Source organism: Marmota marmota, unplaced genomic scaffold (assembly GCF_001458135.2).
Source record: "Marmota marmota marmota unplaced genomic scaffold, marMar, whole genome shotgun sequence".
In the NCBI taxonomy this organism is placed as follows: domain Eukaryota; kingdom Metazoa; phylum Chordata; class Mammalia; order Rodentia; family Sciuridae; genus Marmota; species Marmota marmota.
Window position 1 is genome coordinate 10,919,067 of NW_025999853.1, and position 12,463 is coordinate 10,931,529.

At 35.9% G+C, this 12,463-nt stretch overlaps 1 protein-coding gene across 6 annotated transcripts in view; it reads right to left on the reverse strand.

The window, feature by feature from the left end:
* Window positions 1–209: 209 nt before the first annotated feature.
* Window positions 210–12,463, reverse strand: part of Nr1h4 (nuclear receptor subfamily 1 group H member 4) — a 76,068-nt gene continuing 63,814 nt past the window's right edge. For all 6 annotated transcript variants that reach the window (XM_015482879.2, XM_015482878.2, XM_015482880.2 and 3 more), the window contains 2 exons: window positions 2,428–2,541; window positions 210–798 (listed from right to left, as the gene is read on the reverse strand). In XM_015482879.2, the coding sequence (XP_015338365.1) occupies window positions 557–798; window positions 2,428–2,541 (356 nt within the window). In that variant the 3' untranslated portion in view covers window positions 210–556. The remainder of the gene's footprint in view (window positions 799–2,427; window positions 2,542–12,463) is intronic.

Genomic DNA, 12,463 nt, shown 5'->3' on the forward strand with positions numbered 1-12,463 from the left:
TCTATTCTCTTTGAACTTCAAAGAAAATGAAATGATCACAGGGCTATTATGAATGAAAGAATGTGCACCATGACTTCTCCAGGCTCAAGAAAAGGACCATTTAGTTATAAAGAGTTATCTTTCTGTAAATTACCACCCCCCCAGGTTCTACAGGATGTCTTACATCACTTAAAGAAATATTTGTCAAATTTTGTTCCCAGAGAAAAGCCTTTTGCCATTATGCTCAGTTTATTGCTAAAATTGAACACAACTCTTTAACAAAATATAAGCAATAGGGTAAGAGAAAACAAAATGGGGTTTCCCCCAGTTCAACAGACAGAATAGAAGTGACAATCAATTTAATTAGGCAACAGGGCATGCCAATTAGAAAGTAGGATTCCCTGAAGCCTTGTAAAATATAATATAGAGAAGTAATTCTATCTAACCCCATATTTACAGCTGTGGAAGTTATATAATTACTGCATAAATATTCATCAAGATTCTTGAGTGAAACCAAGTACAAATGAAATAAAGGAAAGTCATACATCAGATTTATATTACAAGGGGGGAAAGGAGCTCAACACTGCACATCCCAGATTTCACAGAGCAGTGGGGTGAACTTGTGATCATTCACTCTCCATGACATCAGCATCTCAGCGTGGTGATGGTTGAATGTCCGCAATTCCGTCAGGCGACCCAGAAGACAGGCAAAATGCTGAGGATTTTCAGGCTGATGAATCTTGCACAGTTTTTGTAACACATCGAGCAGTGGTTCCTGAAGTTTCTCCACTGCCTCTCTATCCTTTATGTATTGTCTATCTGTTTTGGAGTTTAAAAAAAAGTGACAAAATTTAAAAGTGGGAAAGCATTAATTTGGCATATTATAGCAAGGTTAACTTTTGGGAAATGTACATGTACACTCAAAATGTACAAATTAATATACACCCATGCAATCACATGTACATCAAGATATGAACATCTAATGCTCCCAAGAATCCCCCTTAATGTCCCCTCCCACCAAAGGCCCTGAAGGTAATCCATGTGATAGATATAAGTACCCTTTCTGATGGGTATAATCCCAGAGGTGAAATTGCTGGGTTAAAGAATATCTATGTGTGTAATTTTAGGAGGAGGTTCTGCCCAACAGTTTTTCTTTTTCTTTCTTTCTTTTTTTCTTTCTTTCTTTCTTTCTTTCTTTCTTTCTTTCTTTCTTTCTTTCTTTCTTTCTTTCTCACTGTTTATGGCTTTAAAAAAAGAGCAACTAGCTTCTGCCTCAATATCATGCATAAAAATGGCTTAATAATTTTTTTCTTTGTGATGCTAGGGATTAAACCCAGGGAGCCTTGTGCATGTGAGGCAAACACTCTATCAACTCAACTATAGCCCCAGCCCTAAAAAAAAAAAAAAAAATGGTTTAAGGCAAGCATTATAATTATGCTTTACAAATCCTAAACATGGCACAAACCTGCCATTACTTGCTCCCAAATACACTTACAAGTGAATTTTATGTACAGAGGTATCAATATTGTTTAAGACAAGAAAATCGGAAGCATCACTATATAAACATATGGTAAAGATTTAGTAATTGTACATCCATACAATGGATTATCATGCACACATTATAACAAACTTTTACCAATATAATCATACAGCTTACAATTGTAAATCAATACAACTGTAAAACAATTGGAATGACTTGGAAAGGGTCTATTGACAAGGTATAAACTTTAAAAAAGCATAATATGTTCTCTATTATTATTATATGAAATTTATTATTTATTTATTCAATACCAGTGATGCTTACCCAACAAGGTATATCCCTAGCCCTTTATATATTTTATTTTGAGATAAGATCTTGCTAAGTTGCTTATGGCCTCACTAAATTGCTGATGCAGACATTGAACTCGTGATCCTCCTGCCTAAGCCTTCTGAGCTGCTGGAATTACAGATGTGCATCACCACACCTGGCTAATAATTTCATTTATAACCCTGCTCAAATGTCAACCACTTAGAAAAGACTTCTCTGACCACTATTTAAAATATCATTATCCTACCACTTTCTTTCCTTATATTCTCATCATTACATTTTTAGAAGCATTTTCTATCTCCTGAAAATTTATTTTTATTAGTTTCATCATTTATTATCTTCTTTGTACTAGTAGAATGTGAGCCCCATGGGAGTTGTATCTTATCATATCCCTAATGTCAAGTACATAGTATATGTTCAACATGCATTCACGGGATGCACAAGGGTGATGTTTTGGAAAAAAAGATTAAGAAATACACTAAAATGTTAACAATGGCTCTATTTGAATGGTAGAACTACAGAGCATTTTATTTGTCCTTTATGTTTCTGTGTTTTCCAAATTTCCTTTAATAAGCATTATTACTGTTATGCCAAGGGAAAAAAACAAAAGGTATAAAAATTTAATGCACAACTGAAATTACCTGGAGAGAGGATAACAATTGCTGTAAGCAGAGCATACTCTTCTTGAGTCATTTTCAATTCCCCAATACTTTTATAAAAACTAAACATAGGTGTGATATAGTCATCAGAGATACCTACACGAGAAGGTTGAAAAATTACAATTACAGTAATATTTTTGAAGGACTAAAAAGCTTGAAACTAGAAACACATTACATAAACATATGATGATCTCTATCCCCATAGGTACACATTTAAATAATCATATAATTTAAATTCAGTCAAAAGCAGAACATTGCAAAGAAGACCAATTGATAAAATCCTCAAAGTACAGATTTCAGCGGTGTCTTTGTTTCAGTCACTACTGTCTGACATTAAATAATAATGCTTTTGAATTGCTAGAAAGTATTTCAAAATTCCACCATTTTCTAGATGGAGCTTAGTTAAATCTTGTTTAATAGTAATATCTATAATCAAGGCATAGAAGGCATCTTAAACAACTGACAAAAAAATTGTTCTTTAGTCGAGAAGTATTGACAGCTCTGTTGAATACACTGGCAGTGTTCCTATCAAAGGGTACCAATCTCTGGCCAGAGTAGCAGGCCTACTTGCCCATTACCTACTTGGCATAGGTCCTTGGTGTTCTCTTCAAACTCAGTACGTCCAAAATCAAAGATATCATGTACTGAACTCTCTCACCTTCCTCGAAAGCCACTTCTTTCCTGGTTTCCCATTCTCAGTAACTGATATCTTTATCCACCCCATTGCCCAGGCCTGATAACTGGGACCCAGGTGGCTGGTCTTATGGATTCTCCCTTCTCCCCTCACCTGTTGCTCTCTCCACTCTCCATGTCTCCTGGCTCTGGCTGAGTTAGCTTAAAGTCCCATCTCTTTCCATCTGGGTTACTGCAAGTACCCCCTCGATGGCCTTCCTGTCTTCAACTTGTTCCTCTTCAATGCATCTTTTATCGACCTACCAGAATGACCTTTCTAAAATTCAAACCACACACTTTCTCCCCACTTCTTATAAGTCTTTCCATGGCTTACAACTTCCATGATTTTTGCCACAAATTTTTAACTTTCTTCCTTGACTCTGTCCCAGCCATCCCTAACAGTGTGGGCCTCCTCCATGTTTGTATAATCACTGTGACACACGATACGACACAACCCACACTTGTGACAGACCCTTTTTCTGTTTCCAAAACACTAAATCTGGCACACGTTTAGTTCCAGTGTGCACTTGTTTTAGTGAGCATCTGTAACTTTCTTGACTCCTACCTATGGAGACCCAGCACCTGGTCTATGCAAACTGTAAAAAACAAACAAACAAACAGTGGCACTGTCTTTTTTTCTTTTCCCTGTATCATCAGATACCTTCTTTGTTTCATGTTCCTCTTTGATCTATCCTCTATCCAGGACACCAGAATGACCTTCATAAAATTCAAACCACACACATCTCCCCACTTCTTACAAACCCACTGATACTTTGTTGAAGGAATTATCTGATCCATTGGTGAGTCTCTGGAAAGAAATCCCTATAAGTCCTAGCATTGACTCTTTGCTCCAGCCAAGGGACAAGATTCTAACAAAGAGTTCTAAAAATAGCATTAGGCAGCAATTTTATTATGTAAGGACCCTTTTTATAAGACACCCCCCCCAGAACCCACCCCTGGTAATAGTAGGAGGCCATATTTGTTGAGTACTTATTATGTTTTAGGCACTGTTCTAAGTACTTCGTATGCAATAATTAATCTTTCTAATATCTCATAAAGCAGATACAGAGAGGTATATGACTTGTCCAAAGTCACACAGCCAGTGAGAGGTAAACTAGAATTCAAACCAAAGCTTGTGGGCTTTGTCTAAACTGCCACTACTTTTCTATCTAGCACCATTATCTCTAGCCATATTTAGCCACTTGTTCCCATAACAATTCAATCTGCCCTGTTTCTGCATGTATTGTTCTCTCTCCTTGGAATATCATTTTTCTCCTTTATCTAGCTTACTCCTCTTCATAAGTTAAGATTTATTTGTGTCTGCTCAATCAACAAATATCAGCTTGGTGCCTGTTCTGTGCATGGCTCTATTCCAGAAGGGCCTTTGGCTGGGAAATCAAGGAAACAGAAAATACTGTGATGTGACTTATAGATGAATTAAGATGAGGATGCATCTCCCAGGATTGTTCCAGATGAGAACAGACTGCTCTATTCCTTTCCAAACCAGATCTAAAGCCAAAGAGCCTTGGCTGAACTGAACCAAAATAAATTTGATTCTGAATGCTGAAGAGTACAATTATCAATTTTATTGGTATACTTTATAGAAAGTGAATTTATCAGAAAGTCTAAATCCTCACTTTAGAAGACTATGAAGAATCTTCCCAAAATAAATCTTGGGCTTTTCCCTCTCTAGTCAATGTACCACACTCTTCTCCCCTTTACTTCTGATTCTTTAATTGACCCCAGTGGGCTCTCTTAACAACAAAGTCTTTGTTGAGCAACTTGGGGATTCCATCATGTGGAAGGGTGCCCTTTATTCAGCTGTCACAGATTGAACTGAATCCCCACGACCAAACTGGACACAGTTTAAAAAGCTGTGGACTGGAGTATGTGAGTCTAGAAATAAAAGTCCTGGCTCTCAACACAGTGCATAGGAGGCCATGAGCCAGCTCTGAGTGAAGTTTGACTCCACAACTTAGTCTTGGGTACAATGCTTAAACTTTTTAAGCCTTAGGTCTCTTATCTGTGAACTGTGAATTATATAACAATAATATCGCATGAGATAATGTGTCAAGAGTGTTTAGCACAATGCCTGGCTCATAAAAAAACCCTTGATAAATGTTAGAGCAAATAAGCACAAAACCTACTGTTGCTATTCAGGTGAACTGAATCCACACATTAGTTCATCTTAAACTTAGTTCATTTTAGTTTTAGATTAAATTTACTTTTACCTTTACAAAGTTATGTGTTTTTTAAAGAAAATCATTCTGTATATGACTGAGAAGAAATACAAATAAGCTGATCAGTGATTTGCCTAAAAAGATTTCCATATATTAAAGGTAAACTAAAATCTGAATTTTTCTCACTAAGATTTTCTTTTCTGTCTTCAAAAAATGGCTGTCTTTATGCTCTCTTGAGCATGTATGGACTTTATCCATCATTCATAGTTACCTAAAATAATAATTCATGACTATGCCATAATCTTAAATAGTACATGCAATTTGGAAGTGATATTCAAGGCAGCTGATTTTAAAATGTCCAATTTTTAGAAATCATCTTTGAATACCTAATTTCCTGGTTTATTTGTCTTTCTAAATCCCCACTTATCCTCCAAAAATATTACTTCAATTAGCTATCTAATTATACTTGATACTATTTGAGGAAAATTGAGTTAAAATGTTTATTATGATTGTTTCATTTTGTGCAAGTTTTCTATATTTATAATACTGGGCATTATAAATATAGAAAACCAATAATAGAGTTCTTAAAAAATAATAACTTTTGAATAGGATGAATCAAATATAAATGTGCTTTGGAAATTAGAGTCAACAATCATTAACCACACAAAAACTAAGGGTGTGTTTTCAAGATTTTGGGAAACAGGGATTTCTAAAATAAATGTAATGACAATATTATCCTGAAGGGGGCAGCCTTTTCCAGTTTTTCCAGCTTCCTCCTACTTCCTAACTGCTTTCTTTTTTTTTCTATTTAATTTCTATATTTTTATTTATTACTTTCTTCTTTCTTACAAAAATTATTTCACAGAATTCATATGAGGAAATTTTGTCTGTGCATGCACACAGACACACACACACACACACACACACACACTAAAGGGTGCAGGGAGGAGGAGGAGAAGAAAAAAGAAAAGGAAAAGAAAAACTTACCCTGGAACATAGTTCAAATATAGCCTTATTGGGGACTTGGGGACTTTATGTAATAGACAGTGGAAGGACAGTGACTTTATTAACATCTCTACAACATATGCATTATCAGATTCCATAAAATAATATGTAGTATCTTCTTTCAACAATACTTAAAGTTGTAGTAGCAAAGTACATAGTTAAATAAAAGACAACCTATGGGAAGCCATGAATAGCTGGCTTGGGCATATACCTTATGATAGTTTGGTTTATTCACAGGGAAAATCGTTTAGGCAAAACATAAACTATCCGGAAGGAAAAATAGACTTCATATCCTTAAAATTGTTCTCCATAAATATGGTTCCCCTAAACCAGATTCATGATGTGCTGGACAACTGAGAGTTTGGGGTTTGATTGCACATGTTTAATGCATTAAGTAGTTTCATTAGTCACATGCTCCTTGACGAGAGGGTGTTCCTCTTATGAAGAAGCTCTGTTTGCATCTGTAACAGACCTGCTAAGCCAATTCAGGAGTCATTTCTAGATTCAGTGAACCTAATACACTATAGGTTTTGGAAAAGGTTATACAGTAAGACATAATATTCTTAAGACATAATATACTCAGCCTAACTGCTTTCTTAAAATTTGCTTCTTTTTTTGCTCTTGTGACCAATCAGTTGATTTTTGGTCACTAGAGGGGGCTATTTTCTAACTCAGTTGCCAAGACTTTGCCATGAAAAACTCTGAAATTGTTAAAATAACAACAAAATTTATATTTTTACTCCCCAGTTTATTTATTTTCCCTTAAAGAGTTCTGTGATGGATGAATTAATTATTCAATTATCAGAAATATTCTCTTAGAGAATAACCATTTGACACAATAAACACTATCTTGCTTTATTTTAAAATGAATTGTCTTTTGTCTCCAAATTAACTTCCTAGCCTTAATTAGGAACAACAACAAAAAAAGTGGCTTATTTGTATGTGTGAGTGTGTATTATATACAAGGATACATATTATACAAGACCAATTTCTTTATGATTTACTGTAACTGAGGATCCCACTTGTCAAAAATGAGGCTTTTGCTATGTAATTTTTAATTCTTTCAGTAATGATGCCATCCCATAAGCCTCTGATGACATACAAGGCTATATCTGCTTTCTGCTTTCCTTTCAGACTAAACTCTTGCCCTCCCAAGGCTTTCTTCTGAACTAACTTCTGGGTTCCTAAAGGTGAATCAGTTTGTTGCCTACAATACATATCTACCTTCCCCAGCCCAGCCTCATGACCATGTAGGTGGAGGGAGATCCTGGCTCCCACCCACAGTCATTTCCCATAGTAGAGGTTGGTGTAGTCAGAAAGAGCAGTGCAATTCTGGCTAATGAGACTGAAGGGGAAATCTACTGGGATGCTCCTTAGAGAGATTTCCACCCTTGGGACTCATTCCTCTCTTTCCTTTGGCCATTGTGGAGCTTGGAACTGCTGTGGCCATTAGATGACCAGGAGGAGAACTTGCCTGAGAGTGAAGCCAACACACCAAGGTTAGCAGAGGAAAAGGAGCTGTGTTTCTGGTGATGTGCAGAGCCCCTGGATTAACCAATTCTGCTGCCACCCTTCCTCATTTGAGTTAACACATTTCCTTATTTTTAAGGCCATGTTGGGTTAGATTTTTTTTGTTACCCTCAACCACCAGCATTTTAATAGGGATCTCCCCTAATAAATGAGAAACATGTTTTATGTCTTCATATTTTGTCCCCTGAAACATAACACAGGGTCCTTTTTAGGGTAAAGCACCCTACCCATGTTCAAAAGCATGCTACCCATTGTTCCAAAGCCAAGTTCAAGAGTGAAGCAGAATTAGTTGCTTTATTTTCCATGTTCAATTTTATGATACCTATTACAATTTGTATCTCTGCTCTTATAGTGTGTGTGTATATGTATATGTATGTGTGTGTATATATATGTGTATATGTATGTGTGTATATATATATATATACACACATATACATCTTTGTGAAGATGTGGCAAGAGATTAATAAATATTTGTTAAATTTGGAATTATTGTGTTTTGTTGGTTCCTTGTGACAAAGATGACATAGCTGTGAAATGTGATTGGGCAAGAGATGTCATTAGGACAATAGGAACATTCTTGAGGTGCTAAGAAAAGTTCCAACTGCAAAATTATCCGGTGAGTCATTTGTGCCACACTCTTAGTCCTAAAAAAAGAAGCTGCTGTCATTGCATTAGCAATTTTTTTTAAAAAACCTACTATAAATATAAAATATTTCATTTAAAATACTTAATAAATGACATTCTTTGTATTAGGCCTCACTGGTACTTGGAGTGGCCAATGTTTGGACTGTCAAGTTTAAGATTCATTCTAACAAACTTCACCAATATTTGTATGCCTGTTATGTCCCAGGCACTGTGGTAGTGTTAGGAATATAAAGTCCTCAAGCTATTAACAGATTAACAGAAGAGACAGATGCATAAATAAATACATGATGTCCGTCCAAAAATGAGCAAGTACAAAGACTTTGGGGAATACAGCTAAGGAGCAATGGTTCTGTCCAGGAACAATGAAAATACCAATTCATATTCCTTTAATACTTCCTGTCCATTTGAAAGAAAAATTTTTCCTATAATTGAGCTCCAAGTTGTCCATTGTCAAAATAATCATGTGATCACTTTCAAATTAAAATAGTAAGAATTCTAAACTTTAAGCATTTACCTTTCTTATATTTTCTCATTTGTTCCTTTCTTTGAAAGATAGTATTTGAACTGATCATCAGATTACTGCTGCTTCTTGGGAAATTTTTAATTCTTTTTATTATTTTTGCTTGTGTATGTTACAAAGCCTAAAGCAGTAAAATTATACACACACATACACATATTTAAAGAACAGAAAAACAGGCACAGTATATTTTAGTATAGTACTACTAACTAGCTACAACTTCATCTCTCTAATATCTTCTTTCTCTAACCTCATTGTCTCTATTTATTTTATTATTTATTTAAAAGCAATTTGACATTGTTAGCTGCTGCTTATACTTTCCATCTCAATTGAAAGGCAGGAGCTGATTTGCTGGGTCTATATTAGACCTTGGTGAGTGACAGGTGCAGCATGTAGTTAAGGCACTGGGCTTGCAGTTAGAACACCTGCAGTCACTTCCTGAACTCTACTGATGAGCTGTAGGACCTTGGGCAAGTTATCTAGCCTCTCTAAGTCCATTTCCCATTCTATAAAATACGAATCTGACACCTACCTACAGGAGCCACTGGGAGTACAAACAAGATGATTATGTATTCCTGAATAATACTCTCTGAACTGAATACTTCATTTATGTCTATTGGGGGACCTAAAAAAAGGAGGAAGGCCTATAAAATTTAGGAGTTATTTATATTTGAAAAGAACAGAAAAAACTTGCTTTGTTCCATAAGAGGTTATTGCTAATTTCCTTACTGTTAAAAAGTAAATCCATTCAGTGTAACCACTATTGTGTTTTACGGCATCATTTTTGATTATTCCTATTTTTATTAAAAATTCTAGCTTAAAAACCTAGTTTGCATTATAACAGTACATTAGGAATGAAATCATTGCTGCACAATAGTGTAAAAACAATCCAACCACAGATTATGTCATATATATGTTCTGAAGCTTCCATTAACATAAACAAAAACTGTAACTCTCACTAAGTAAAAGCATCTCATGAGACAGTATCTTTGTGTATGTAAGTGAAATGGAATAATAGAAAACAAAAGAGTATGAATTTGAAGAATGAGGAGAGAAAATTCACATTTTATTCTTTAAAGAGTTCTGCAGACATAAACAGGGGAACTTTGAGAGGTAGTGCTATTCTAGAATTAAACATAATAGAAATCAGAACATGTTACATTAGCATAAGAATGAAAATTTCTGAAAGGTCACCGTGCAAGATCAGGCTTTTATGTAGTATGTGGAAGAGGTAGTGTTCTGAAAATCCATGGACGGGGGAAGAAAATTAATAAATATTAATAAATAGAAGAAACAGCATTATGGATAATAAAATATGAAGCAGCACGTGAGTTTGGATGGTTTTTATTGTCACAATATGTGGTTGATATTTGGGGAAAGGATCTTATTATGAACTAGAGACGTGCTGTGTTAGTCAAATTTTCATTGCTGTGGCAGAAATACCTGACACAAACAACTTAGAAGAGGAAAGATTTATTTTGGATCATGATTTCAGAGGTTTCAGTCTGTGGACTAGGTGACTCCAAGACAGAAACATTGTGATGGAAAGGTGGGGCAGGGGGAGTGCAAGGAAGGGGCCAGGGATCAGATACAGACCCCAAGAGCACATCCCTAGTGACCTACTTCCTCCAAACATGCCCCACCTGCCTACAGTTTCCATCTCCTCCCAGTGGTTCATTCCAATTATTAATCCATCAAATGTATTAGTCATTGATGAGGTTAGAGCCTTCGTGATTCAATCGCTTCTCAAAAGCCCAACCTCTGCACATTGCTGCACTGGTGGCCAAATCTAAGCTTCAGGGGAGGGGGACATTCCAGGTAGAAACCATAATGCATGCATATTTATTTGTACAGGTTATATTGTAGAAAACTGAATTCTTGATCTTTTCTGAAACCTAAAGAATCACAAGTTCTGAAATTTATGACAGGAGAGCAAAGTTTCTTGGTTTTTTTTTTTTTTAATGAGTATATATGTTAAACCTGGAAGAACTTCATGATTTCTCACTTATATATTACATTAGTGTCTTTATAGGTCTCCCTACTTGTAGTCTCAATACCTCCAAATCTTCATTCAAATCTTCAAGCTAGAAAGAGCTCCTGTGGTATAGTTATGGTCATGTCATATATGCTCAGAGTATTACCAAGGCTGTCCACTGTGTAAGAACTAAATTGAACTATTTTGGTGGCATTTAATGCCCTCAGTAATCTAGCACTTGCTACATCTTCCATTTAATAATATTGTTGTCTAAAACATCGAAGCACTTGTAAATTCTATACATGGATAGTCACTCACTATTTCTATATTATTTGCACTATTTCTATATTATGGAAATATTATATCATAGTGCAATATTATATGTGACATATTACAGTGATTCTGTTTCTTTCTGTTTGGAATGCCTTTCTCAGATTTTTGTGGCTATTAAATTCCCAGTCATCCTGCATGATTCAATTATTAATTTTTTTTTTTTTTTTGGTACTAGGGATTCAACCCAGGGACACTCAACCTCTGAGCTATATCCCCAGCCCATTTCTAAATTATTTTTATTTTGAGACAGTCTCACTAAGTTGCTTAGGGCTTCACTATGTTGCTGACTTTGAACTTGCTGGCCTTGAACTTGCAATCCTCCTGCCACAGCCTCCCACACTGCTGGGATTATAGGCATATGCCCCTGCACCCGGCCAATTATTAATTTTTTGAGCCCATCCTAACTCACCAAGTAGACTTAGGAAGGCAGACATTCCTTTATGCTCCAATTTCGTTTTATATAAATCCTCATATTTGCTCGTCCACTTCCCAATAGTCTACAAGATGCTGAAGGATGAAGATCATGTATCCTCATCTCCATATCTAATTCACTATACAGTGTCTTGTATAAAACAAGTACTTGCATTCAGTGTATATTTGTTGAATGACAACTCAAGAAATGAATAGAAAAATCTCATAAGGTATCCAATTACTGCATATTTTCACAAATATTTGCTGCTGGAATCATCACATAGAAGACATTGCTAAACTGCCCCCAACATCCATTTTCTTCTTTTAGAGCAGAGTTTCTCAGTCTTGGCACTATTGACATTTTGGACCAGATCATTCTTTATGGGGGTGGGGGCTATCCTGTGTACTATAGGATGTTGAGCATTCCTGGCCTCTACCTACTGTCATAGTGCCTCCAAAAATATCTCTAGACTGCCAATGTCCTCTGAGTGTGTATTTTGGGACAATCATCCACATTAGAGAACCACTGTGTCATTGTGCAAAAATAACATTTTCGTCTGGGCACATGGCTTCGTTGAATTTAGATGTGATGAAGAAGGTCTTGCTAAGGGAATGTCAGAATCACAAGTATAGCTTCTGGATCATTCTCTTACAGCGAGGATGTGCCATTCTTTTCTTCCTTGCCCTCTCTACTGTTTGTAATGTGAATGTACCAAAAATAAGAAGAAGAAGGGGGAGGAAGAAGGGGAA